At 53.3% G+C, this 23263-nt stretch overlaps 7 protein-coding genes; 6 read left to right on the top strand and 1 right to left on the bottom strand.

Moving 5' to 3' along the window:
• CHC_T00009164001 (NB-ARC protein) overlaps positions 1-32 on the top strand; it is a 2718-nt gene extending 2686 nt beyond the window's left edge. The window contains exon 1 of the mRNA XM_005713080.1: positions 1-32. This exon is cut by the window's left edge and continues 2686 nt beyond it. Within this exon, the coding sequence (XP_005713137.1) occupies positions 1-32 (32 nt within the window).
• An 865-nt stretch (positions 33-897) lies between these two features.
• Positions 898-1242, top strand: CHC_T00002234001 (hypothetical protein). The gene has a single exon (XM_005713079.1). The coding sequence runs from the start codon at positions 898-900 to the stop codon at positions 1240-1242; it is 345 nt and encodes a 114-aa protein (XP_005713136.1).
• Positions 1243-11351: 10109 nt separating this feature from the next.
• CHC_T00002233001 (hypothetical protein) lies at positions 11352-13112 on the top strand. Its single transcript, XM_005713078.1, has 3 exons — positions 11352-12001; positions 12310-12649; positions 13086-13112. Exons 1-3 carry the CDS (start codon positions 11352-11354, stop codon positions 13110-13112), a joined length of 1017 nt encoding a protein of 338 aa, XP_005713135.1.
• Positions 13113-13115: 3 nt separating this feature from the next.
• CHC_T00002232001 (hypothetical protein) lies at positions 13116-14390 on the bottom strand. XM_005713077.1 is given in 2 exon segments: positions 13116-13247; positions 13248-14390. The coding sequence occupies 1 exon segment, from the start codon at positions 14388-14390 to the stop codon at positions 13248-13250; it is 1143 nt and encodes a 380-aa protein (XP_005713134.1). The 3' UTR covers positions 13116-13247.
• Positions 14391-14781: 391 nt separating this feature from the next.
• On the top strand, positions 14782-14961 carry CHC_T00002231001 (hypothetical protein). Its single transcript, XM_005713076.1, has one exon. The coding sequence runs from the start codon at positions 14782-14784 to the stop codon at positions 14959-14961; it is 180 nt and encodes a 59-aa protein (XP_005713133.1).
• Positions 14962-15641: 680 nt separating this feature from the next.
• Positions 15642-16808, top strand: CHC_T00002230001 (hypothetical protein). Its single transcript, XM_005713075.1, has one exon. It carries the CDS (start codon positions 15642-15644, stop codon positions 16806-16808), a length of 1167 nt encoding a protein of 388 aa, XP_005713132.1.
• A 49-nt stretch (positions 16809-16857) lies between these two features.
• CHC_T00002229001 (hypothetical protein) lies at positions 16858-17151 on the top strand. Its single transcript, XM_005713074.1, has one exon. The coding sequence runs from the start codon at positions 16858-16860 to the stop codon at positions 17149-17151; it is 294 nt and encodes a 97-aa protein (XP_005713131.1).
• The last annotated feature ends 6112 nt before the right edge of the window (positions 17152-23263 follow it).

Genomic DNA, 23263 nt, shown 5'->3' with positions numbered 1-23263 from the left:
GGAGACGCAAGACATCTGGTATCTGGATCTGATGACAACAGCTTGCGGGTCTGGTACGTGGAGACGGGAGCACAAGTTGGGGAGGCGTTAGTTGGACATACGGATTCGGTGCGTAGCGTTGCGATGAGTGGGGACGGAAGACGTGTGGTATCTGGATCGTGGGACATGAGCGTGCGGGTGTGGGACGTGGAGACGGGAGCACAAGTCGGGGACGCGTTAGTTGGACACACGGATGAGGTGGTTAGCGTTGCGATGAGTGGGGACGGAAGACGTGTGGTATCTGGATCGTGGGACAAGAGCGTGCGGGTGTGGGACGTGGAGACGGGAGCACAAGTCGGGGACGCGTTAGTTGGACACACAGATTGGGTGCGTAGCGTTGCGATGAGTGGGGACGGAAGACGTGTGGTATCTGGATCGTGGGACAAGAGCGTGCGGGTGTGGGACGTGGAGACGGGAGCACAAGTCGGGGACGCGTTAGTTGGACACACGGGTTTTGTGTACAGCGTTGCGATGAGTGGGGACGGAAGACGTGTGGTATCTGGATCACGGGACAAGAGCGTGCGGGTGTGGGACGTGGAGACGGGAGCACAAGTCGGGGAGGCGTTAGTTGGACACACGGATTCGGTGTGGAGCGTTGCGATGAGTGGGGACGGAAGACGTGTGGTATCTGGATCCCGGGACAAGAGCGTGCGGGTGTGGGACGTGGAGACGGGAGCACAAGTCGGGGAGGCGTTAGTTGGACACACGGCTTGGGTGTTTAGCGTTGCGATGAGTGGGGACGGAAGACGTGTGGTATCTGGATCGGATGACGGGAGCGTGCGGGTGTGGGACGTGGAGACGGGAGCACAAGTCGGGGACGCGTTAGTTGGACACACGGATTGGGTGTTTAGCGTTGCGATGAGTGGGGACGGAAGACGTGTGGTATCTGGATCGTATGACGGGAGCGTGCGGGTGTGGGACGTGGAGAGAGGGATCACACTTCATACCGGGTGGGAAGAGGATTGGGAAGAAATCACAGCTCGGTTCCTGAAGACGGCAGACTTTGGTACTGCTTCCCGCGCAGGACGAACATCACAAATATTTGCAAGGGAGGGGGGAAGAATTGTGCAATTGCGAGAGGATGGGTCTGAGGCTGTCTTGGCCCAGTTGGACAATCCAATAGACTTGCAGATAGACCACGATCACGGGGTCGCAGTTGCAGGGGCGGGCCATCTGGTTGCTATCATGAAGCTAGTGGTGTAAGTAAGTATCGAAGTGCGATGGCCGCTTGCCGCCCGTGACAGTAGTAGTGCGTTCACGGTTTTTTGCTTTGTTTTTGATTTATGAATGCGTGAGAAGCTCGCCTCACGGACGTTGCAATCTATGTATGTGTATGTATGCGTCCGCGATTTCATTAAATCATGTTTTTGCGCGCAATTGCGCGCAAAAACTGCCAGATAATGCTGCAAAATGAAAAAATCACCACTTCGGCCTTCTTCAAGTGACCCACCGATAATCGCGATCAACCATCCAAATCGAGATCCCCCATGCCTTCCAAGGGTCCCTGTAGCCCATCTCCATCATGGAGATGTAACGTGTAAGTCGTGGCTACCATTGTCTAAAGTCGTTTCTTCATGAAGAATCATGAAGTTTCTTAGTTTCTGCATGAATAAACAAGCAAAAAGCAAAAATGAAAAAACAACCCGAAATCGCGGGTATGCGTATGTATGAACTAGCGATCTGCTTCCGTTCATCGTGCGCTCTTGTGCTCAATTTAATATCTTGTGCAATGCAATGATGTGCAGGCAGCTGGCCATTAGTTGCGGGCGAGTGAAGATATAAAGGTATTCGTGAATGAACGGTGTTGAGAAGCGTTGCAGACCGGGTCAAAGCGGGTGCCAATCTCACTTTGAAGAGGCGATGGGTACACGTGCACAGGTTTCCACGTGCACAGGTCCACACGTGTGAGAAGACAAGTGGCAAACGAGGCCAACTTTTTAAACGAGGCCAACTTTTTTCCTCAATTTTACCATAATTTTCAATTTTACTAAACATTTGGGCCTCTCCCTTTTGCGGAGCGTCAGCGTCATCACTCACTCCAATTACGAACACCGTCCTTGCAAGGGGCATCGGTTACTGGGAGAGAAAAGCACTGGGCAAAAGGGAAAAGTGTCCTGGCCGGCACAGGTAACACAAGCGGCCTCCAGTGACAGACCCACCGCGATAAGCTGTCTGATCACAGCCAGCAGCGAGACGGATAAGCGAGACGGATAAGTAGGAGCGAGAGTAGAGACGACGAAAGATGTTCTATGAGTTTGTCTAGACTGCGCCCCGCTGCCGCCACACTCTGCCAGCGGCGAGAACAGTGCGCCCCAGCTTCCCATCCCGCTGCTGCTGCAAGCCGGGTCGCAGCGGGGAAGCGTCCGCCACGCGACTAGAACGCAGCGGGGTCTCGAGCGCTGTCCATACGTGCGGCGGCGACGGGGGCGCGCGCGCGCAAGGGAGAGCGGGGGAAGGGGGAGGGAAGCACAGCGCGTCGGGGTGAGGGCGCGAGCAACGGCGGCGGCGACGCTTATTCGGACGCACGCGCTTTGAAAGGGATGCGCGCATTGTTGCGCACGAGCGGGAAGCAGGGCGGCTTGGTGCTTGCGCTGCGAGTCGCGCGTGGTTTGAACGGGAAGCGTTTGCGGGCGGAGCTGCAGCCATGCCACGTGCGGCGTAGAAGACGCACGGCGGCGCGATTTGCGCTAACCCGCCGGCACGGGCCATCCGCCCGCACCTCAACGACTGCCGGCCGTGCCCCGCGTGGGGCGCGGCGAAATAAGCACGTGGAGAGAGGGCGCAGTTACGTGCGGCGGACGGCGGACAGCGGACGGCGGCCCGGGTAAGCTAAACTGCGGCTTGAATCTGCAGCAGTCGCGCAACAGGTGGCCGCGCGCCCGTTTTGATCGCGCGCACCCGGCGCGCCGTCTTCTTGTCTGGCGGCCGAGAGGCTTGATGGGGGCGATGCCTTCCAGGCAGGCCGTCACTTTACTCGGCGGCGAAACGCACGGTAACGGGGCACGGTAACGGGGCCATGCTCCCCACCCGCAGCGACTCTCACTCCACGTTGAGGCTTGCAACACGTGGTCATTGTGGGCGAGGGAAAGAAGCTCATTTCTTCAGGCACAACATCAGTGTCGTCGGAATATGGCGGAAGCAAGCGACGCTCGCACTTGATCGACTACTCGGCGGGAGGCACAACTGTGCTAGAAGGGGATCATCGTTGCGGAATAGTAATTCTGTGGTAGGAATGTTAGTCTCGAGCGGAAGCTGAGGCTCGGTTTCCCTGAACGTGCGCAGCGGAGGGAGCAGAACGGAGGTGATCGAGCGAGGCGAAGCGAAAGGCCACAAAAGCCACCGGGGGTCTTGTCTCGTGAGTGCGTGAGTATCCCCCGGATTTCTAGTCCCTTTAATTTCCCCTTGATTTAAGTACCCGGTAAAATTCCCCTTTGTAATTTTGGGACCGGCGGCGCACCGCCGCGGACACTGCCAGTCGCTTAGGGCTAGCGCTGTCCTCGCTGTACAGTGCCCACGACACACCCCCCGTCGGGCCACGTTCGACGGCGGCCAGCGGCGGCCGACTACATGCGCACGCCGACGGCGGAGTATATCCGTTGGGAACGTGGTCCGACTCTCTGGCAGACCCCAGTCAGCGGGCTCCCCTTATGCACCGCGTGCTCCTCTACGGAGTTATCCCTTCTTCCCTTTTCCTTCGGGCTCCTGCCTTACACCGCATTCCCTACCTGCGATCGGTCCCCCATTTCGCGCGTCCACGCACCCGCTTCTTAAATCGCGCTGCATTTCCGGCTCCTCTCCTTGGGCCCGTCGCGCATCTCGCGATCTGTTTGAGCTCCGTCGTCACAATCTGCCTCGCCGCGCCGCCACACCACCGCGCCACCGCACCACCGCGCCACCGCACCACCGCGCCAAGCATCACATTCTCAATTTCCCCTACTGGGGCCTCATCCATTGCAGCTGCCGCGCGCTCCGCCCTTCGTCTCGGCGTCGAGCGCTTCGTCTCGTCATCCTCCGTTTCGTCTCGTCATCCTCCGCCTCGCGCCTGCCCTGACCGAAACCGATAAAAGCGCCCGCGGGCCACGGTACGGAGGGGTGAGCGTGAGGCTACACGATGCCTGACGTGCGGTGGGTCTCGATGGAATCTAAACGCGCACCGCTTTCCGGAATGGAGATGCTGGATGGCGAGTGCCGCGTTCAGCTACACAGTGGCTCCCAGGTGGTGTCAGTGACAAAGGAGGCACTGATGAGGAGTGTGCGATTGCCCCGAGAAGTTTGTGGCGAGCTCTGGGATTGGCTGTCGTTGCGCCGTGGTCGCTTTTTCCCCGAAAGAATGCTCGAGGAACTCGGGTTCTTGAGCCTTTGGGGTTCTCGGCTGATGGACCCCGGGGCTGACCAAACGGACTACACTATCCGGCGTATTGTGTTTTCGTCCGGGAAGGACATACGGTTTGGCAAGCGGGGGTTCCTTGCCTCAGCAGACGACCGCGGGGGACATCGCTCCTTCTGGCCCATCGACTTCTACACCATGAAGTCGCACAGGGCCGTGGGTAGCTTGGAGCAGATGATGGAGTTGAGCAGTGAGGTCGAGTCTGACTTGGAGGTGAAGGAAAACGGGAGCGGCTTGCAAGTGGAGATAGTTTTTGATGCTCACGCCGAGGCGCGATATTTGGACAATCTGCACCGAGCTTGCACTCGCCGGATGGACCACTTCTTCAGACTTCGATGCCCCGGTGCTCGCGGGGATTCGGCTGCAACGCTCCACCGCCGTACGAACGTTCCCAGCTTCGTGTTCTCTCCACGTGGCCAGTGTTTCCGAGCCGCGATCGGGAATGGACTATACGCGCTGGCTGGAGAAGTGGCTGCACTAGCCATGATGAATATCCATCCGATGCCAGCCGTGAGCGTCGCCCAAGCTGGAGCGTGGCTCGAACAGCGGTTGGGCTCTTACCGCCTGGAAAAGGTTTCGATTCCGAAGCGTGTTGACGAAGAAGAGTGGTTGGCTTCCCAACGTGATGGGATCTTCTTGTCCAGGTTAGGGGGAATGGACAGTTCAGGAGAAGAAATCGACCATGTCGTCGTTCTGGATGCCAAAAGGCAGCTCGTGTATGATTGCACAGAGCGTTTTGCACTACAGATGGGCAAGGGAACCTTGAGCGCTTGTCTTGGTGATGGGGTCGACCTACTCGGCATTCTGGAGCTTCGTCGCCTCACCAAACAGCCAGTTGGGAAGCGCAAGCGTCATGGTGGTGGTAGGAAAATATCCACCGAAGTTCAACGTAAGCGAAAGTATGTTTCGCGAAAGAAGAAGCCCTTTACCACTGGTTCCTCTCAGACAAGGAGGAGGATGGTAATCGATGAGCCGTAGATGCTAATTAAACTGGATCCGCTTGGCCTTATCGAACATGCAAGGGTCCAGCACTCCATTCAGCATGACCTTGTTCAGCTTTCGGAACATTTCCAAGTTTCTCTTCGTCAAGGCGTCGGCAAGGTTCAGTTTGCCGGCAATCCACTGCATCGTAGCGATCTCTCCGTTTTCGAAGGAGTCTCGCATTCGTGCTACTGTGGGTCGGAGACGGTAATCTGTCCCTTCGTGGAGCGTCGTCACTGTTGAGTACAAGCCGTGCGAGTCAACCGTGAGGATAAACGGAAGCGGGACGTCCGATCCGTACACTCGTTTGAGGCTCTCGGCCATTAGCGATCCACGGTCTGTTGACGTTGCTGCGGCAAGTATTTCAGCTCCAATTGACGAAAACGCCACTCGGGATTGCTTGCAGCTATGCCAATCAAGGACATGGTACACACCGGCACCCCCCGCAGGCAGGTATATCCCGGAGAGGTATCCGGTCTGCCCATATGAGTGGAACCATGGCTAGCATCGGAGAAGCACAAATACGAAGGGTCCTTGTCTAGCATCGGGGGAGCACAGTACTTCAGCTGTGGAGTCAAGCCCCGCAGTTCGTTCAGAACCTTACTGCCGTTAACCAAGTCAGAGACTCTTAGGTTGCCTACAGCTTGCTGGAGGTAGCTTGCTGCAAAAGAAGCCTGCGGGAGGACACCATGACCAAGAAAGTTTAGTGATCCTGCCAAGCCAAGGTACGAGGTGAGTTCTTCCGGGGTGGCTCTTTCGTGGAACTGCTTTTTCCGTTCCCGAGACAGCGCCGGAAACTCGATTTTCTCCATGTACTCTTTCATATCGATGTGCACTGTACCATCAGGGCCTTGCGAAATGTGGAGGCGATTGAAGATTAGCGGGCGGTCTACGACGAACCGGCCGACTTCAAATCGTTTTGCAAGGGCAGCATGGAAGTCGTTGACTTCTCTTGGTGAACCGACTACCAGGAAATCATCCACGACCTTGCAAATAGCAAGAGAAATATTACCTCCATCGCCGAACTTCATGAAGAGTTGTGGCATACCAGGGATGGGTACAATGTCTTGCCGAGACATCCAACCTTCTATGGTTAGCTGCCAGAGTCTTCCAGACTCGACGATTCCATAGGCGGGCTTAAGAAGTCGCCACAGAATCCCTCGGGCCGCCCAACCTTTTGGTGGTCGAACATAGATGTCTCGAGAAAGGTAACCTCCCTGCAGGTACGCACCCTTAATGTCGATTGTGGCTATGACCATGTTCAAGACGGCGGCGATGGACAACACCAGTCGGATCACTGGGAATTGTGCAGTTGCAGAATCCTTCCGGACACTCTCCTTATCTTTGTCGCGGTTGCCGTGAGGCACCATTCGACACTTCAGCCGGAGTTTGTCCTCTTCCCCATCGGTCTTCACTTGGAAGAAATGATGCGATGATATAATGTTGGCACCTCTAGGGATGGAACTCAACCTGACTTCTTCAAAGGCACCGTCGTAGTTATTCTTCTCTGCAGCTATGGCTTTGTCAAGCAGCCATCGGGGCACGAACTGCAGTTGAAATTCCGAAGCGGTTTTATCTCCGATGATCCCTTTTACTTGCCGCAGGACATCCTGCTCCATGGACTGGAGTTCAAACGGCAGCTCCGGGGGAGGCGTGACTCTCACCTCACCGATGTCTTTCTCAGGACGAGGTGGGTCAAACGGTTTGTTGAGAGTGCCCTGTTGCCTTGCCGGATCTGAAGGAGTGACTCCTTCATGCAGGGGTCTCTCAAGGTTGCGTGAGCTTGGAGACTTCTTAGTATTCGCAAAGAAGGCAGGCTGTTCTTCGAAGTACCTTGCGATATCTTCATCAGCATGTACTCTTGAGTCCTCTCCGTCTTTTCTGATCTCAAGAATGTCATCGTGTAGAGGAGGGTGGACGTCGTTTCCCTCTTCCGACGGAAAGCTTGCTGGGAGATCATCCTCGGTCGGCAAAACTTGGCTCCGGGACTCGGCGTTGTCGGTTTGATGCTGGTTCATCGCTACCTCAGTGTCATCCGTATCAACGACGGCGTACGACCGGGGGAAAACGTAACCAATCTGGTTCAGATCCAACAGCAAGGGTGACCGTGGAGCTATGCGCACATCCTCATACGCAGCCCGAATTGGCTTTCCACGATGTTCCGGGTTATTTGAGACAATAACCATGTGCGGCTCGACTGCACGTACATTCCCGGATTCCCATTTGCCAAACTTGACGTTGCGTTTGAAGTAGTAGACGAGGACGCCACGTCGAAGGTCTTCGGGAAGGACGGTGTTGGGTGACCGGCCCTTGTCAAGCATCAAGAGGGCCCGACGGGCAACTTGCTCTTCGTGAGCAGCGATTATTTGGTCGGTCACAACACTTTTTGGGAGTCCAGCGATGGAAGGAGTATAGCCCCTAGCGAGTTCAAAGCTGCTCATTCTCTTGCTACCGTACAGTATGTTGCTCACATATGTTGCACGGGAAAGAACGTCGGACTTCTCCACTTCCACGTTGCGAGTCTGCATGAAGAACTGTGCATCTTTGGTCATCCTTTGGGCTATCAACCGGACCACCGCATTCTTGCTCTTAACCACCCCAAGCTTGTTGTGTCTTCGAGCAGGACGGGGCTGGAATTTGACCCCTGCATACTGCAAAAAGCCCTTGAACACGGAGTTATTGAACTCAGGGTCAGATGATACAACAGCTGGAGGACCGTGTACATCACACCACTTGTTATCGAACACACGGGATGCCTCGTCCATCTCTCGTGTAGTCATGAGTGAGGTAACGGAAAGCCCGGTGTGTACGTCGACGATGTGGATTATGGGCTGATTACTCAGCTCTGTGATGTACATGTAGTCTAGCTGAACGTGGTCGTTGAAAGATGAGAGGAGCTTTCCGAAAGAGACCTTTCTCGAGTTGGAAGGTCTTCCGGTGCTCTTGCAAGACGTACATTTCGATGCAACAGTGGTGAGGGCTTGCCTAAGAACTGAGGAGAGGATAGATCCTCGTTTGCATAACTCGAGCATATCGTCAAGGGGCAAGTGGGAAGAGCCATGAAGCTTGAGCGCAAACCTCTTTGCCACCTTTCCGTCCATAAACTTGGTTCTTCCGAAACGATGCCCCATTTGCCTCGAAATGAGGGAGCGCAAAGATGCGAAGTACGTTTCGAAAGACGAAGTCTTTGAAGGTACCACGAACAAGTACGTTCTCTTGGCGTCTTTATCTTCCGGGGAGATTTGTTCACTATATGTCTGAAGCACGACCTCTTTCTGTGAGAGGCCGCACACTCCAGGTGGTATGACAAGGGCGTTCTCTGGTCCGAGCAATCTTGACTTGTGGAGCACTTCGTTGCCGAGAAGGAGGAAGCCAATTCCCTTTGTGACGTAGAACGGAATTGTTATGTTTGTCCCGTACATGTCCGTAACAGGCATATCCCATATGGCAGCCACAAGCTCGGCTTCGCTACACTCCATTCCATATCCGTGATAGAATGGTTTGCAATCGATAGGACGAATGGATAGCTTGATTCCCATTTTCACGCAGAGTGTAGCCGCGGATTGGATGCCGCCGACACTCCTCGGACAGCCATCGTCTAAAATTGGATTGGGGTCCTCACGTGAGGAGAAGACGTCGGACTTGGCTCCCCGCCTGGAAACGAGACTTAGTTGTCTCTGCGTCCCAGACGGGAGCCTGGCGTCCCAGACGGGAGCCTGGACGAAAAAAAACAGGAGATTTGTACTCGTTCCCAGTGGTTCTTCGTCTTTTCGCGTGATGGTCGGACGCTGAGCAGCGCAGATCACCACGGAGGTGTCCCTGCTCACCAGACTCCGCACAGGTGGTCCTGTAGGAGCGGGTTCCTACTTCTTCGTGAGGGCGCTTGCGTCTTCCTCTGGGCGGGTTCCGACTACGTCCACGAGCTCCATTGCGTACGACGTCATTATAGGCGAAGTTGTCGGATCCAGCTCCAGAAGCCTTATGCCCTACGGCGAGAAGTGCTTGTCGAACGTTGCGCTGCACGAGGCTTTCAACGTCCTTCATGCTCATCGAGGGACCTTGTGTTGACGTGAGGGTCAAGTTTCCAAGGACAGAAACGGCGTCATCTAAGTGAAGCTTGCAAGGCTTCGCCTTGGACAAGATGATACCCGCTACGGAATTATTAGGCGTTTCATCTTCCTGCGGATTGGTGTACAGTTTCTGAAATGCGTCCTGGATTTTCTTTCCTGTCCCTCGTGCTTGAGAGCGGTACTTACGGAGGGCATTCCGTAGACCATTTTCATCGTCTGTACGGAAGTACAACGGACCTTGGAGCTCTCCTGCGCTCTCAATAACAGACTTGAATTCGTCGAGATCTTTGGTGGAGAACGACCTCGTTGTTGGCGGATTCACTTCGACAGCCCGAGCTTCAGCCAACGAAATTTACTGCAGCTTGGCATTAGTCAGAGTGCCCTCTTCGAGGTTGGCATTGTTCAACAAAGTGATTGCCAGGACTTCACCAATCTGGGAAGACGTCGATGCGTTGGAATGCATAAGATGCTCCGCAGCCAGTCCTCGGAACCGTGACACGAAAACAGAGAGATCTTCGTTCTTCTTCCGGCGGCAGGTTGGTACCTTGTGAAACGAGTTTATCAGCCTTGATACCATAGCAATCGGGGGGTCAATGGCGATGAGATTCACAATGTCTCGAACGGCTGCGACTTGATCGTTTTGTTTAAAATCGATCGTTCTTGCTGCCTGTGCTTCGTCAACAATTGACTGTTGAGCACTGGGCAAGCCACGCTCATAGAGCTGGCGCCCAAGGGTGGCGTACACCGTGGCGTACACGCGATCCGTGCCACGCTCAGCGGCAGACTTTATAGGGTCTACCCAGCGAGCGATTTTCCGCCGCCAATCCTGAAGATCTCCATCCGGATAGAAGAAGGGAGGGTCTAAACGGCTCTCGCGATCGCGGGCCGAACCACTCCCTGGGCCCATAACTGTGGTAGGAATGTTAGTCTCGAGCGGAAGCTGAGGCTCGGTTTCCCTGAACGTGCGCAGCGGAGGGAGCAGAACGGAGGTGATCGAGCGAGGCGAAGCGAAAGGCCACAAAAGCCACCGGGGGTCTTGTCTCGTGAGTGCGTGAGTATCCCCCGGATTTCTAGTCCCTTTAATTTCCCCTTGATTTAAGTACCCGGTAAAATTCCCCTTTGTAATTTTGGGACCGGCGGCGCACCGCCGCGGACACTGCCAGTCGCTTAGGGCTAGCGCTGTCCTCGCTGTACAGTGCGCGAAACTGCAATAAATACACCCATCGACCACCACGGAAACAACACCTCCGATTGCCCTTTTAAAGCATCGCCCCACGTACAGTACCAGGACATCAAGGAATAAACATTTGTAGAGCCCGCCAGTTGTACGTGGACACGGTTTTGGAGTTAGCTCCGCAAAGTCGCGCGAAACTGGCATACATACGCGAAATACCATAAAGCACAGTACCTTTAGGGCGCCAAAACAGGACCGTAAAGCGCTATATAAGCCTCAAAACATCCCAACGTAAACTGCAACTGCTCCTTTACAATATCAATACAACTCAACTATCCAGAACAAAGAAGAAATGCCTCGGGGCCCCGCAATAACCGATCTTGAGCGTGGCCAGATCTTGGCTCTCCACAAGGAATGCATTTCATTCAGGAGCATTGCGGAAGCTGTCAATCGCTCCGTAGGAGCCGTACAGACTGTAGTTAGGCTGGGGTTTAAACACAAACATCCTAAACACTGGAAAGGAAATCAGAAGATCTCAGAGACGCAGAAGAGGGCTATAATTAGGATGGCTTTAAAAGGAGAGGAAAGCGCAAGAGGTATTCAGGCTGAGCTCAAACTGCCGATTGGGCACAGATGCGTCCAACAAATACTGAGCGCTGTGCCCTATCTCAAGTATAGAAAAATGATCACGGCACCACAGATGACCCCTCAGCATAAAGAGAATAGGGTCCAGTGGTGCCGTAGATTCATAAGCAAGGGTGAAGAGTTTTGGAATACTGTGGTCTTTAGCGATGAGAAAAAGTTCAATGGTGATGGTCCTGATGGTTTTGCCTCGTACTGGCATGATCTCCGCACCAAAGAGCGAATTTTTTCTAAGCGACAGAATGGGGGATTTTCGGTTATGGTGTGGGGTGCCATTAGTTTATATGGTGTTTCTCCTATTGTTTTTATGGATGGAAGACAGGATTCTACTAAGTATGTTGATGTTTTGCGCCACGGTTTACTGCCATTTAGCTCAGAGGTATTTGGGGAAGGGCAGGGTTGGGTGTTCCAGCAGGACAATGCCCCGATTCATACTTCAAATTTTACAAGAACTTGGCTCTCTGGCCATTCTATAAGGACTCTACCGTGGCCTCCTAAGTCCCCAGACATGAATATTATCGAGAATGTCTGGGGAGTCATGGCTAGAATGGTGTACGCAAGAGGCAGACATTATCAGAATGTTAGAGAGTTGAAGGATGCCATTGAAGAGGCTTGGTCTACAGTGGGGTCGGACCTTCTTTTAAAGCTGTACAAGAGCCTACCCCGTCGTATGCATGCTGTCATGGATGCGCGGGGTGGTGCAACAAAGTATTAAATGCTCCTTTATGTTTTGTGTCATATCATATTTCGCGTATTTATAACAATTGCGCTCGGGTTTTTAAAGATATCTCGACAGTGGTGCGCTGTATCTATATTCTTGATTGATATGCGTTATTATTGGCGCGTGTCAGACCCGCATTCGTAGCTGTTTGTGGACGGACTGGTCACGAAGTGTCAGATTGATCCTTGTCGATGGGTGTATTTATTACAGTTTCGCGCACTGTACAGTGCCCACGACACATTGTTATGTTGGGACTGGCCCTCAGACCCGTTCCTAATAAGTGACTCCCTGGGAGTATCCGCTACCTATTCTCCTCTCGCCGCTCCTATGCTCTCTCGAGACGATCCTTCTCCAACGTTCGCCTCTCTCTCCCCCTGATATCCTCTGCCGCTGCGCGTGACGAAATTCCGGCAGTGCTACTTACATCCTTGTTCACTCCCATTTCCCATAACACCCGGACCCCAAACATCCAACAAAAGTCCCGGTTTCAAGTTATTCACTTTCCCCCTCAACCAGTATCAAGCGGGCCCGAGCTCACGACGCAGGCGCTGAACCATTTAGAGCCTCATGCCGTCACACCAGCACACCGACCCGACTTTGATCTGTCCAAGATCCGGGGTTTCGTTGTCAAGTGTGTTTGACGTCAAAACTGACAAGTGCAAGAGGTGTGGACATCACCCGAACCACTACATCATTCGGAAGTGTGACAGGAATGCATGCATTCAGAAAAGGATGGTTGCATTCTGCACAGGCTGTACCCGTAACTGCTTGACATGCAATCAATGCCGCAACCCGTTGGACCGCTCGAGGCTCACGTAATAGTTCTCAAAACTTCTCTCCTCCCCTCCAGACTGATAAGCAAAGGGCAGCCAAACGTGAAAACTAGCACGCGACCAAGTAATGTATGTCTTGGAAGGTGCAATCGGCACCTTATCCCGCAATAAAAATCACTTTGGTCTTTCGATGATGTGCACCTTGGCCATGGGCTTGATTTGCGTAGAATTCTACTGTTGTTCGACTCGACCGGTTTCAGCAGACAGGGGGGCTCAATTTAGCAATGTCAATCGGTAGAAAGATTACATCCCTAAGGTGATGTAGAAATTGCAACAATCCGTCAGTTTTAACGTGTGGCAGATGCCAGTGTGCCAGATAAGTCCATGAATCGTTCAACTGTTGTACTCCCTACCCCCAAAGCCGCACCACACCAAGCCTTGTACACAAAGCGGGGATTGCTCATTTGAACAAGATGTCATGTAGTATATGCGGATGCATTCTCAGAACAGCCTGACCGAACGCAGATGGCCATTCAGAATGTAATTCTGGTCGCTTGGAGTTGTTAGCTCGTGCGATTCCGTGAAGCTTCAGGAGCCATCCCAACCGGTGCGCGATCTCGTACAGTTCCTCACATCGCTCCACTGGCTCGTATTCCCTCCACATCTCTAGATAGCACCGCCTCTCTTCTTCCGAGAGGTTTTGCTCTTCGTGTATTTCTCGCAAGTCAAAGAATGGGTGCGATATCGAAGCGAATTGCCAATCAAATACAACAAGCTGTTGCGACCCGTCTCCTCCTTTCTTCAGACCTAGGTTCCGACTGGCAAAATCCCCATGCGTGAGAGTAAGCGGTATGCTGTATTCCTGCAATCGTTCTATCTCTGCTTTCAGTTTCGGTGCAAATTTAGCATATACCCCCATGAGGTAATCTTGATCTTCAAATAGATCTTCGTCCACAATCCAAGAATCCACTGCATTGCACAGCTCTCGCGGGCCACGAACCTGGAATCCCCCGGCCTCGAGCTTCTCTAAATGATGCAACGAGTCCAACTGAAGTCTTCCTAAAAATCTCAGGCATTCCTTCTTGGTGATGCTCTGATCGCAATCTTTCATAACATTCAACTCCCTCGAAATCACGCTTTGTAGTTCATTCGATACGGAAACCACGTCTAACGTTCGGTCCGGCATCAATTTGCTTACACATGCTGTCATATCCACCTCTCCGGATCCCGGATCCGTACCTTTAAGAAAGTACTTACCAATGTTTGTTTCCACCGTCAAAATGGTGCATGCCGGGTCGAATCGGTATTGCCTGAATTTATCGCCTACTTCGCCTCCATCCGATGCGATGACAGCTTTCATCCACGTTAAAGCCTTCTCATGCCAACCATACCGAAACCGCGGCTGCCACAAAGCTGTCATGCTTGTGAGATCTTTCTCCAGAAATTGTGTGACTCTCTTTACAATTTTCGGACCACGGTCGTCCACATCCGAGTCCGTGTCGCGAGAAAAGGAGATATCATGCGCTCGAAGGAACTCGACATCCTGCCATTCCCAGCCGCATGGCAGCCCCGGAAGCTCTTGCAAGTTTTCCAACAGCAGCATTTTGGACGGTTGTATGCAGCGCTTCTCCTCAACAGTCTCAGGCAGGTACGCGCAAAAATCGCCAAGCAGTTCGGCTATCGCAACAAAACCCTGCACGGATTCATCTATACCAAAAATCTCTTGAACAGAAGAAATGATGGATCGCACGTTTGAATGAGAGAAGTCTTCACGGATGAAGTACGGTAAGTCCCATTCGCCACCCTCCGCACGCATCAAGAAGCGTTGTTCGTCCGGTTGACATATCAAAACACGATATATTGTTCTTCGGCAGGACATTAGCGTGCTTCTCGTCAAAAACACCACAGAGACTTTACCGGCGCAAAACCAAGCTCGTCACAGACACCGCCGCGTGAGCAAAGCAGAGTCACGCTACATACCAAGTGTACTCCCAATGCGTGATTGGACGTCCTCGTGGTTTTCAAATTTCAAAAGATTCATGGCATTATTGGTTAGTGGCGCCATCCTAAATACTGTACGTTACCGTTGGGTTACAGTAAATTTACGCCCAATTCAGCTCCCCTCAGAACGGACAGCTCCGGAAATCACAAAAGTTTCCTGCAGCACAAAATAGTCCACTCCCCGGACAGAATCGTTGTGCATATCTCTCATGGAGGCTCTCACCGAGTACGACGTCCGACATCGTACTCGTCCTGCCTGCCCCAGTTGTCCGAGGAATTCTCTCCTCCGCCCTTCTCTGGATAACCCTCTCTCGGCAGGATACTGTCATTCTCAGATCGAAATCTTTCCACTGTGAAAGGTTTTGGGTTGCTGAGCCCGACGCTCCTCTTCTTGCAGATCCGCGGATGTCTTGCGACTCCTACCATCTCGCTTTAAACAAGAGATGTCCCCAGCTCGCCCATCGCCGCCTCGAGCGTCAAGTTGCACAGCGGAAGGCTAATCACCCCCGCGCCGTTCCACTTCTCTTTGAGGGTGTGCAATGAGGAATAGCATCGATGGCACGTACGATACCAAGTTATGGTTGTCTACGTTCATGCGAAGGTGACCCTTCACGAGCACTGCCGTCTCCATCCGCAGGAGAAGGTGGTAGGTTCTTATGCGGAACTGCGTCCTCCCACATCCCCGGCCTTCCCGCCGCGTCGCAGCCGATAGATGGTATTGCTGCCAACAGCAGTCGACTAGACTGGACTCGTCTCGGTCCGATGGTATCGGCACTCCCAATAACGTCCACTCGTTGGCGTCCACCCCCTCGACTTGACTCCCGGCTCTCAATATATCGCTGTCTTGATTCCCATGCACTGCAATGCACACGCATGTGTCGAACGCATCCAGCGCCAAAGTGCGCCCCGACTTGTCCTCCTGGCCCTTTTGCCGTTGCAAAATTGCGTCCCTCCTCTCCACCATGTCCTGCTTCTCGCCTCCTCATCGTGCCGCTCCCTCCTCTCTCCTCTCCCTTCCCCGTGCCCCAAATACCCCTCACACGCCGCTGCCCACCCCACTTTGTCGACACTCACCACTTGCGTGCGGCCCCTGCCCTCCACGTCCCAAACTCGTATCGCCCTCAAGTCCGATGACACAACCCATGTCCTGTATTCATTCATTGCCACACGCTGCAGCTGTCCCGAGTGTCCTGATAGAGCCTGGCATGTGGCTCAGGACCCACATGCCCACCACTCTCCAAGCCCCACACGCGAACCGTTGTATCAAACGATCCAGATGCCGCCCGCCGTCCATCCGCGCTCATCGCAACACTCCACACCACACTCGTGTTCCGTCCCGCTCTCCACGTCCTACGCCCGCACCGTCTTGTCTTCTGAGCCCGAGACTGCATACCTGTCCGTCGCGCTGAGCGTTACGCAATTTATATCACGGGAATGCCCGACCATTGCTTTCCTCACTTGCCGTCCGCTTTCCACGTCCCACCCACGCACAGTCTTGTCATATGACCCAGAAACTCCTCGGCTTCTGTCCTCATTCATCGCAACACTCCGCACCCAGTCGTCATGGCCCGGTAACACCTCTGTTATCTTTCCCATCTCTCCCAGGTCCCACACCCGCATCCTGCCGTCCCGCAAACCCGAAATCGCTCTCTTACCGTCTTCACTCACTCCCAAACGCATCACACCTCATTTTGTTCCACCCATCCCCTCTCCAACTTGTTGTCCCGTCTCCACCTCCATCCTTCGTATCGATCCATCCCCCCATCCTGCCACCGCCGTTTTCCCATCCCCACTCATCCCAACCCTCTCCACTTGCGCACCGTTCTCATCTACCCCATTTTCTAATTCCTTCTGCGTCCTCGTGTTTCACAACTTCACCGTGCTGTCCGCACCTCCCGATACGACATGCCTCCCATCTTCACTCATCGCAACGCTCGAGACACCTCCTTTGAGTCCCGTGACCCGACCGATTCGCCTTCCCTTTTCTGCCTCCCACAACTCCAAGTGCTCATTTGCATAACCAGAGTGCCTGGGCACTGCTGATTCCACGCTTTAAGCGCCTTGTCACCATGCATCCCGGACAGAGCCCATGTTCCGTCGGCATTCATTGTGACCCTGACCGGATGTGCCCAGTCGTGAATGGGGTCGCCGAGTTGTTTCTCCGTCTCCAGGTCCCAAATGAGCGTCTCCCTCCGCGACGCCCACATGGCTCGTCTCCCGTCCTCACTCATTGCCACGCTGTACACCAAAAGGCGTGTGCCCACGCATCGTTGGCCCAATCTGCGACCCCGTCTGCGCATCCCACAGTGTCATCAGGAATAGAGACCACTGTGCTTACACAGTGGCCCTGTAATGCTATGTGACAGACTTGACTAAAAGGTCCAGCCGTCGTCTCCTTGAGTCGACGACGGCTAGGCGTCTTACTCTCACAGATCATAGGTTATGGACCCTCACCCATTCCACTGCTAGTCAAACAAGCCTTATTGCTTCTCACGCCCGCGTCCGAGCTTAGCCCCGCATAATCATCGCGTTTGAGCCTCGCTCCACATCATCACCATCATCATCGCGTTCGAGCTTCACTCCGCCTCTTTTCCCCCTTTTTTCTCCCGTGCCCTAATCCCTCACAAACCTTGGCGTGATCCTCTTTCACGCACACGAACCAACAATTCACCATCCTGTCCAGTTCAAGGACTTGAGCCCTCGCACGAAACGCCGGCACTACCGGGACACAACAGATATCTGAGGAGACCTTTGGCGACAAGTCACACAAACTCAAACGCTACAGTCTTCAATTCAAACCATGTCGAACATCCAGCCCGGACAACAACCAAGCCAGACCCAGTCCGGCAACACCCTGGAAGCCCTTATTGGACTTCTTGCCCTTGCGTGGAAATTCACAGAAACAATACCGAGCCTCAACCGACACACATTCCACGCTTGGAGATGTGCACTCAAGCTTGTCCTCCGTCAAAGAGATCTCGAAATCCTCCTCACAGACGAATTTAACCTGGCTAATTATGTCGGTGAGGAACACACTTTCTACTCCAAAGCTTTGGCAAGCTGCAACACCATGATAATGTCTAGCTTAGAACCAGAAGTACTACAAATCATTCCCGCAGATACATTCACCGACACCCCCGCTACAATCACCAACGCACTACGAGATGCACTCGTGTCCAACGAGGATCTCACACACCGCGTATTCAAAGCTGAGGCAAAGGAGATCACCCTCGCCCAAGGCTCAAGCGTACAAGCGTTCGTCGAAAAGCATCGCACGCTGCGTGCGCGCATGATTGCAGCTAATTATCCAAAAATACAAGCAGAATCAACCACGGTCAATCTTATGCTCGACGGCCTTCAAGAAAACCCAAAGTTCTCTGCCCTAGTTCGTACAGCTAAATTCACCGGCGCACACTCGTCCATCAGTTCGTTGCACGCGTGTTTGCAGGACGTCCGTGACTTTGATGCCAAAAACTCCAACTTGGTCGGAGGCCCCATAGCTGGCTCATTCTCAATGGCTCCCGAAACACACAATCCCAGACTACATCGCGGGAGAGGCCGCGGACGCTACGGCAGATACCGGGGCAGCGACCGTTTTCCACGCTTCACTTTGGACCAGATCACTCAAATCGGGCAAGCGTTCAATTCAACAAACCAAAACCGTCCCCGACAACAATACCACAAAAGGGGCGGCAATCGACCTCATCGTGGGCGACAGCAGTCCCGCCGCACTACAGAAGCGCAAATCACTCAGACCACCCAACCCCTCCTGACCCCGGAGCAAATGCAACACCTGGCGCGTCAATTGGACAACGTCGGTCAAGAGCGGCAGCCCACACTCGACTGTACGTATCTTTTGGACTCCGGTGCACACCCCTCTCATATCAACCATTCTCTCCCGCACATGCGCAAACTTCGAAAGCCGCTAACCACAAATACGGCCACCTCATCTTCCTCGCGCACTACACATTCCGTGCAGCTTCGACTGACGACGAGCAAGAAAACTGAGCTTGTACTCCCTGCCGTATACAACCCCGATCTGCGCACAAACCTTCTTTCTGTTCACGACATTGCCGTCCGCCACGGTCCCGTGCTAATTCTACCCAACCAGGCAAACATACTCCACAAATATGACCACAACGTAGTCATCGGAGTGGCACCGTGGACAGGACGCGGCTACAGGTTAAAGCTCTCAGGCGGCACGCCTACCGCCTATGGCGCACGTACACGGCTTCTCCCCACACTAAAAGAAATCGTTCACCTCCAAATACGGCACGAGCCACAAATCCCTCCAAGGGTCGTATCTCTTCATCAGCAACACAACCACAATCTCCTTCTCCCCACAAACCTGTACACTTAGCTACTGTACATACCCGGCATCGTTCGCCCACGGACATTGAGAGAGCATTTCACGAGTGGCACCTTGTGTTCAACCACATCCAGCTTCCCACAATCAGCGCCATGGCTCGTGAAAGGCTCCTGTCTCTACCGCATATCCGCACCAACAAGCCGCCCAAATTAAGCTGCACCGGCTGCGCCCACGGAAAGCGGAGACCACAACCCCACCATCGGACTCACCACACGTACGACATCGGCATTGCTCTGTCATCTGATGTCTGCGGCACGATCACCGCTTCGTCCCTACAAGGCAACCAATACGTGATCATCTTTGTAGACACAGCATCCAGATACGCCTTCGCTTACTTCGCTCCAAACCGAACCCGCGTCCTTCCAGCTGTCGACACAGTCCTGCGCATTGTCACAAACACGCACGGCCGTCCCCCACGCCTATTTACAACCGACAATGCCAGGGAATACATTTCTAAAGCTGCCATGAACCTCTACAACCAGCTAGGCATCACCCCTAACCCCACAATCCCTTACAACCCACAACAGAACTCAATTGCCGAGCGTATCCTCGGTACTCTCATGGCGGCGACACGCTCCGCACTGTACCACAGTCAACTCCCACAGGTGTACTGGGAGTATGCCATGCGCGACGCAGTGTTTAAATACAACGTTACGCGCCACGCCTCAACCAAGCAACTCCCCTTCACAAAATGGTATGGACATTCACCGCCCCTCATCAACCTACACGGCTTTGGGCGAGTAGGTACTGTTCACGCCAAACGGGAATCAGCAAAGGTCAAAAAGCTAGACGCGCGTTCATACCCTGCAAGGTACCTATGCGCCAACAGCCTCCGACACATAACAGTGCTCAACCTCACAACCGGAAAACCACACCGCACTCGCACCGTCGACTTTGTGCCATACATTCCACACCAAGACCCCGTTCGCACCTCCTTCCACAACCAACCCACCGCCCGCCGCTGCACAGCTCGCCACCACACTCCAACAAATATTGTTGCCACTACCCCAGCCCCAACTTCTCACAAGCAAGCAAAATGCTACCCCGATGCACAAAAGTGGGCGGCCGCGCATGATTTGGAACTCGACAAACTCGATAACGCAAAAGTCGTCAGCTGGATACCAAACTACCGCCTTCCGAAACATGCCAAACTCATACCTCTCTTTATGAAATACAGATACAAACGAACACCATCCGGAATCTTGTTAGAACGGAAAGCCAGATGCACTGCGCGCGGTGACCGCATGGTCTCAAAAGTGCACTTCGATCCCGCCCATACCGCCGCACACACCGCTGATAAGGCTACAATTCGTCTGCTTCTCGCGCTATCCGCTGCCCATGGCCTTCACTTGGACCTTTGGACATTAAATCTGCTTTTGTCCACGAGAAATACGGCTTTAAAAAGCCTGTATATCTTAGGCAACACCTTCGATTTGACGGCTCAATGGCTCACCCTGGCTCCAAAGCTGGGATCCTTATCAAGAATATATACAGAACCCCATCAGGGGGATTCTACTACCTTCGCGGTGCAGTGGAGTGGCTGGATCTAATTGGCTTCTCGCAGTCTCAAGACGACCCTTGCCTCTTTCGCTTCCAACACACCGCCAATGAATACATCATCATAGCACTCACCATAGATGGCATCCTCGTCGCCGCCACCTCACGCCACCTCTTAGATTGGCTAGCCACCGCCCTCGCGGTCAAATATCCTGGCAACGTCAAACGCTTGGGATTCCCGTCCTCATACCTCGGATGGACAATTGAAAAACAGACAGACGGCGGCATCAAGATACCCCAGCCAAATTATGCGGCAAAGGCTCTATCTATGATGCGCATGACAGAATGTAACAGCCGCAATTCGCCACACGTGGATGGAGCGCAGTATCACGGGCCTTGTGAGGAGGACAAGCACATCCCAAAACAGAAAGGAAAGTACCAAGAAGTGTTGGGGGAGCTTCGGTATCTCACCGACTGTACAAGACCGGACCTCACGTTCGCGGTCAATCGCCTCAGCTGCGCAGCCCACGATCCGACGCAACGACATTGGAACATTTTAAAAAACTTGCTACGCTACATCCAAAGTACTCGGAATCTAGGCCTCGTGTACAGTCCTGTGAAACAAGAAAACCGTCATCATTTCAAGTCGTACGCTGATGCGGACTACGCTGGTCATACCAAGAACAGCAAGTCGATATCCGGCGAAATTCACTTCTACAACAACACGCCAGTAGCATGGGGTTCTCAAAAGCAGAAAGTCCAGGCCCTGTCCACTTGCGAGGCGGAATATATATCCGGATCTTCCGCCGTACAGTATACACAATGGTTTCGCAGGCTGTTTCAATTTCTTGGCCAGCCACAGGGACGTGTACCCGTCTATATGGACAACCTCTCTGCCATCAAGGTCGCTCAGAAGACCGCTTCTACAAAACGCCGCAAATTCAAAGACATCAAGCATCACTATCTGAGAGAACATATCAAACAAAATCACATCACTCTTCTGCACGTACCAACGCGCCATATGCTGGCAGACATCATGACAAAACCGCTGAGGAAACAGCTGTTTACAAACCTTCGCGACCGACTCAACATGCGCTGATGGCTTGCTCCCCACCACCATTGCACGAGGCGTGTCATCAGGAAGTTGCCGATTTGCAATGGCGGTAATCCACATATCACGCGCTTGTTGAGCCGGCTGCCCTGCCATCAGGAATAGAGACCACTGTGCTTACACAGTGGCCCTGTAATGCTATGTGACAGACTTGACTAAAAGGTCCAGCCGTCGTCTCCTTGAGTCGACGACGGCTAGGCGTCTTACTCTCACAGATCATACACAGCCGCACTGTACCATCGCACGACCCCGATAAAAGCCGACTGCCGTTGCCGTTCATCGCCAGGTTGAAGATCGCCAGGCTGAACATTCCGAACTCGTGTGCGGTGATTGGCTGCCCAACGATCCAATAGCACTAATATCTCTGCGAAAAGTATCAACCTGCCCTTCACTTTCGACCACGTGAAACCGGGACAAAGTCCGGTTTCAAGTTTTTCACTTTCCCCCTCAACCAGTATCCAGTAGGTCTTAAGTGCAAATGGGCGACGAGTGCTCAACGGCTTAGTGATGGTGCATTTAACGTGCCATAATCGTACAGACTGGGTGCTCATCAGGTGATATAGCGTCATCAAATCTACTCATATCCTTCTAAAATGATGACTAAGTCATAAAAAGACAAAGCAATTACGCAAAGCCGACAACACTGCCAAACGCCGCCGTGCTAACCTTACAACTGTAGGTCGTCATAGATTGGCTGACGATCTGGGTACTGCGGAACGGTAGACGCACGAAACATTACATTCATACGACGCTGTCGCTTTTCGCGATAATTGCGCTGCACAGTACGTCTCTTTTCATGTCGGGACACCCCAATAGAGTACCAACGATTAGCAATTTGCCTAAACATCGCCCCATCATCAGGCCGCAATGGATTGCAGTTGACATGAAAATTTGTCAGTGCGACACACAAGCGAAAAACACTGTCGTACCTAGCTTCCGCCCACTTCCACTTTTTCCCAAGTACTTTCCATGCGCCACAAAGGCGCCCGAAATAATTATCCACGATGATACGGTCGCTTGAAATGTGCCGATTTGTTGAATTTTGAGCAGGGGATAGAGCACCATTGTGTGGTTTTTTGCTGGGATGCACAACCCTGCAAAACTCAGCATCGCCTTGGTAACCCTTGTCAACTAGCACTGCCCAAGCGTCCTTAAATTCTTCCCCCAAAGGCCCATCGTCTTCCAATGTGTCTTCGTCGTTTTGCTTTTTCAAATTGGTTCGGTGCCACGGTTGCATCTGTTGAAACATAACGAGGTCAGAGACAGACCCAGGCTCATGATCACTGAATCCGATGGCTACTCCAATTGGCAAGACGGAGACCTCCACCTTATAGCCGTACATCTTATGCTTTTCCGCTATAATAGCGCTTACCCTCTTGTACGCTTCCGGAAGGGCGAAAGCAAGGTTGAAACGTCACATCAGTAGCGTACCGCGCCATAGGGTAGTGAGAAAAACATTTTTTCTTTGCCACGAGCTCCTTCATTGTCCACTTTTTCG

This window comes from Chondrus crispus, genomic scaffold, assembly GCF_000350225.1.
Source record: "Chondrus crispus Stackhouse genomic scaffold, scaffold_130, whole genome shotgun sequence".
Taxonomy (NCBI): Eukaryota; Rhodophyta; class Florideophyceae; order Gigartinales; family Gigartinaceae; genus Chondrus; species Chondrus crispus.
This window is presented reverse-complemented; position numbering and strand designations above follow the sequence as displayed.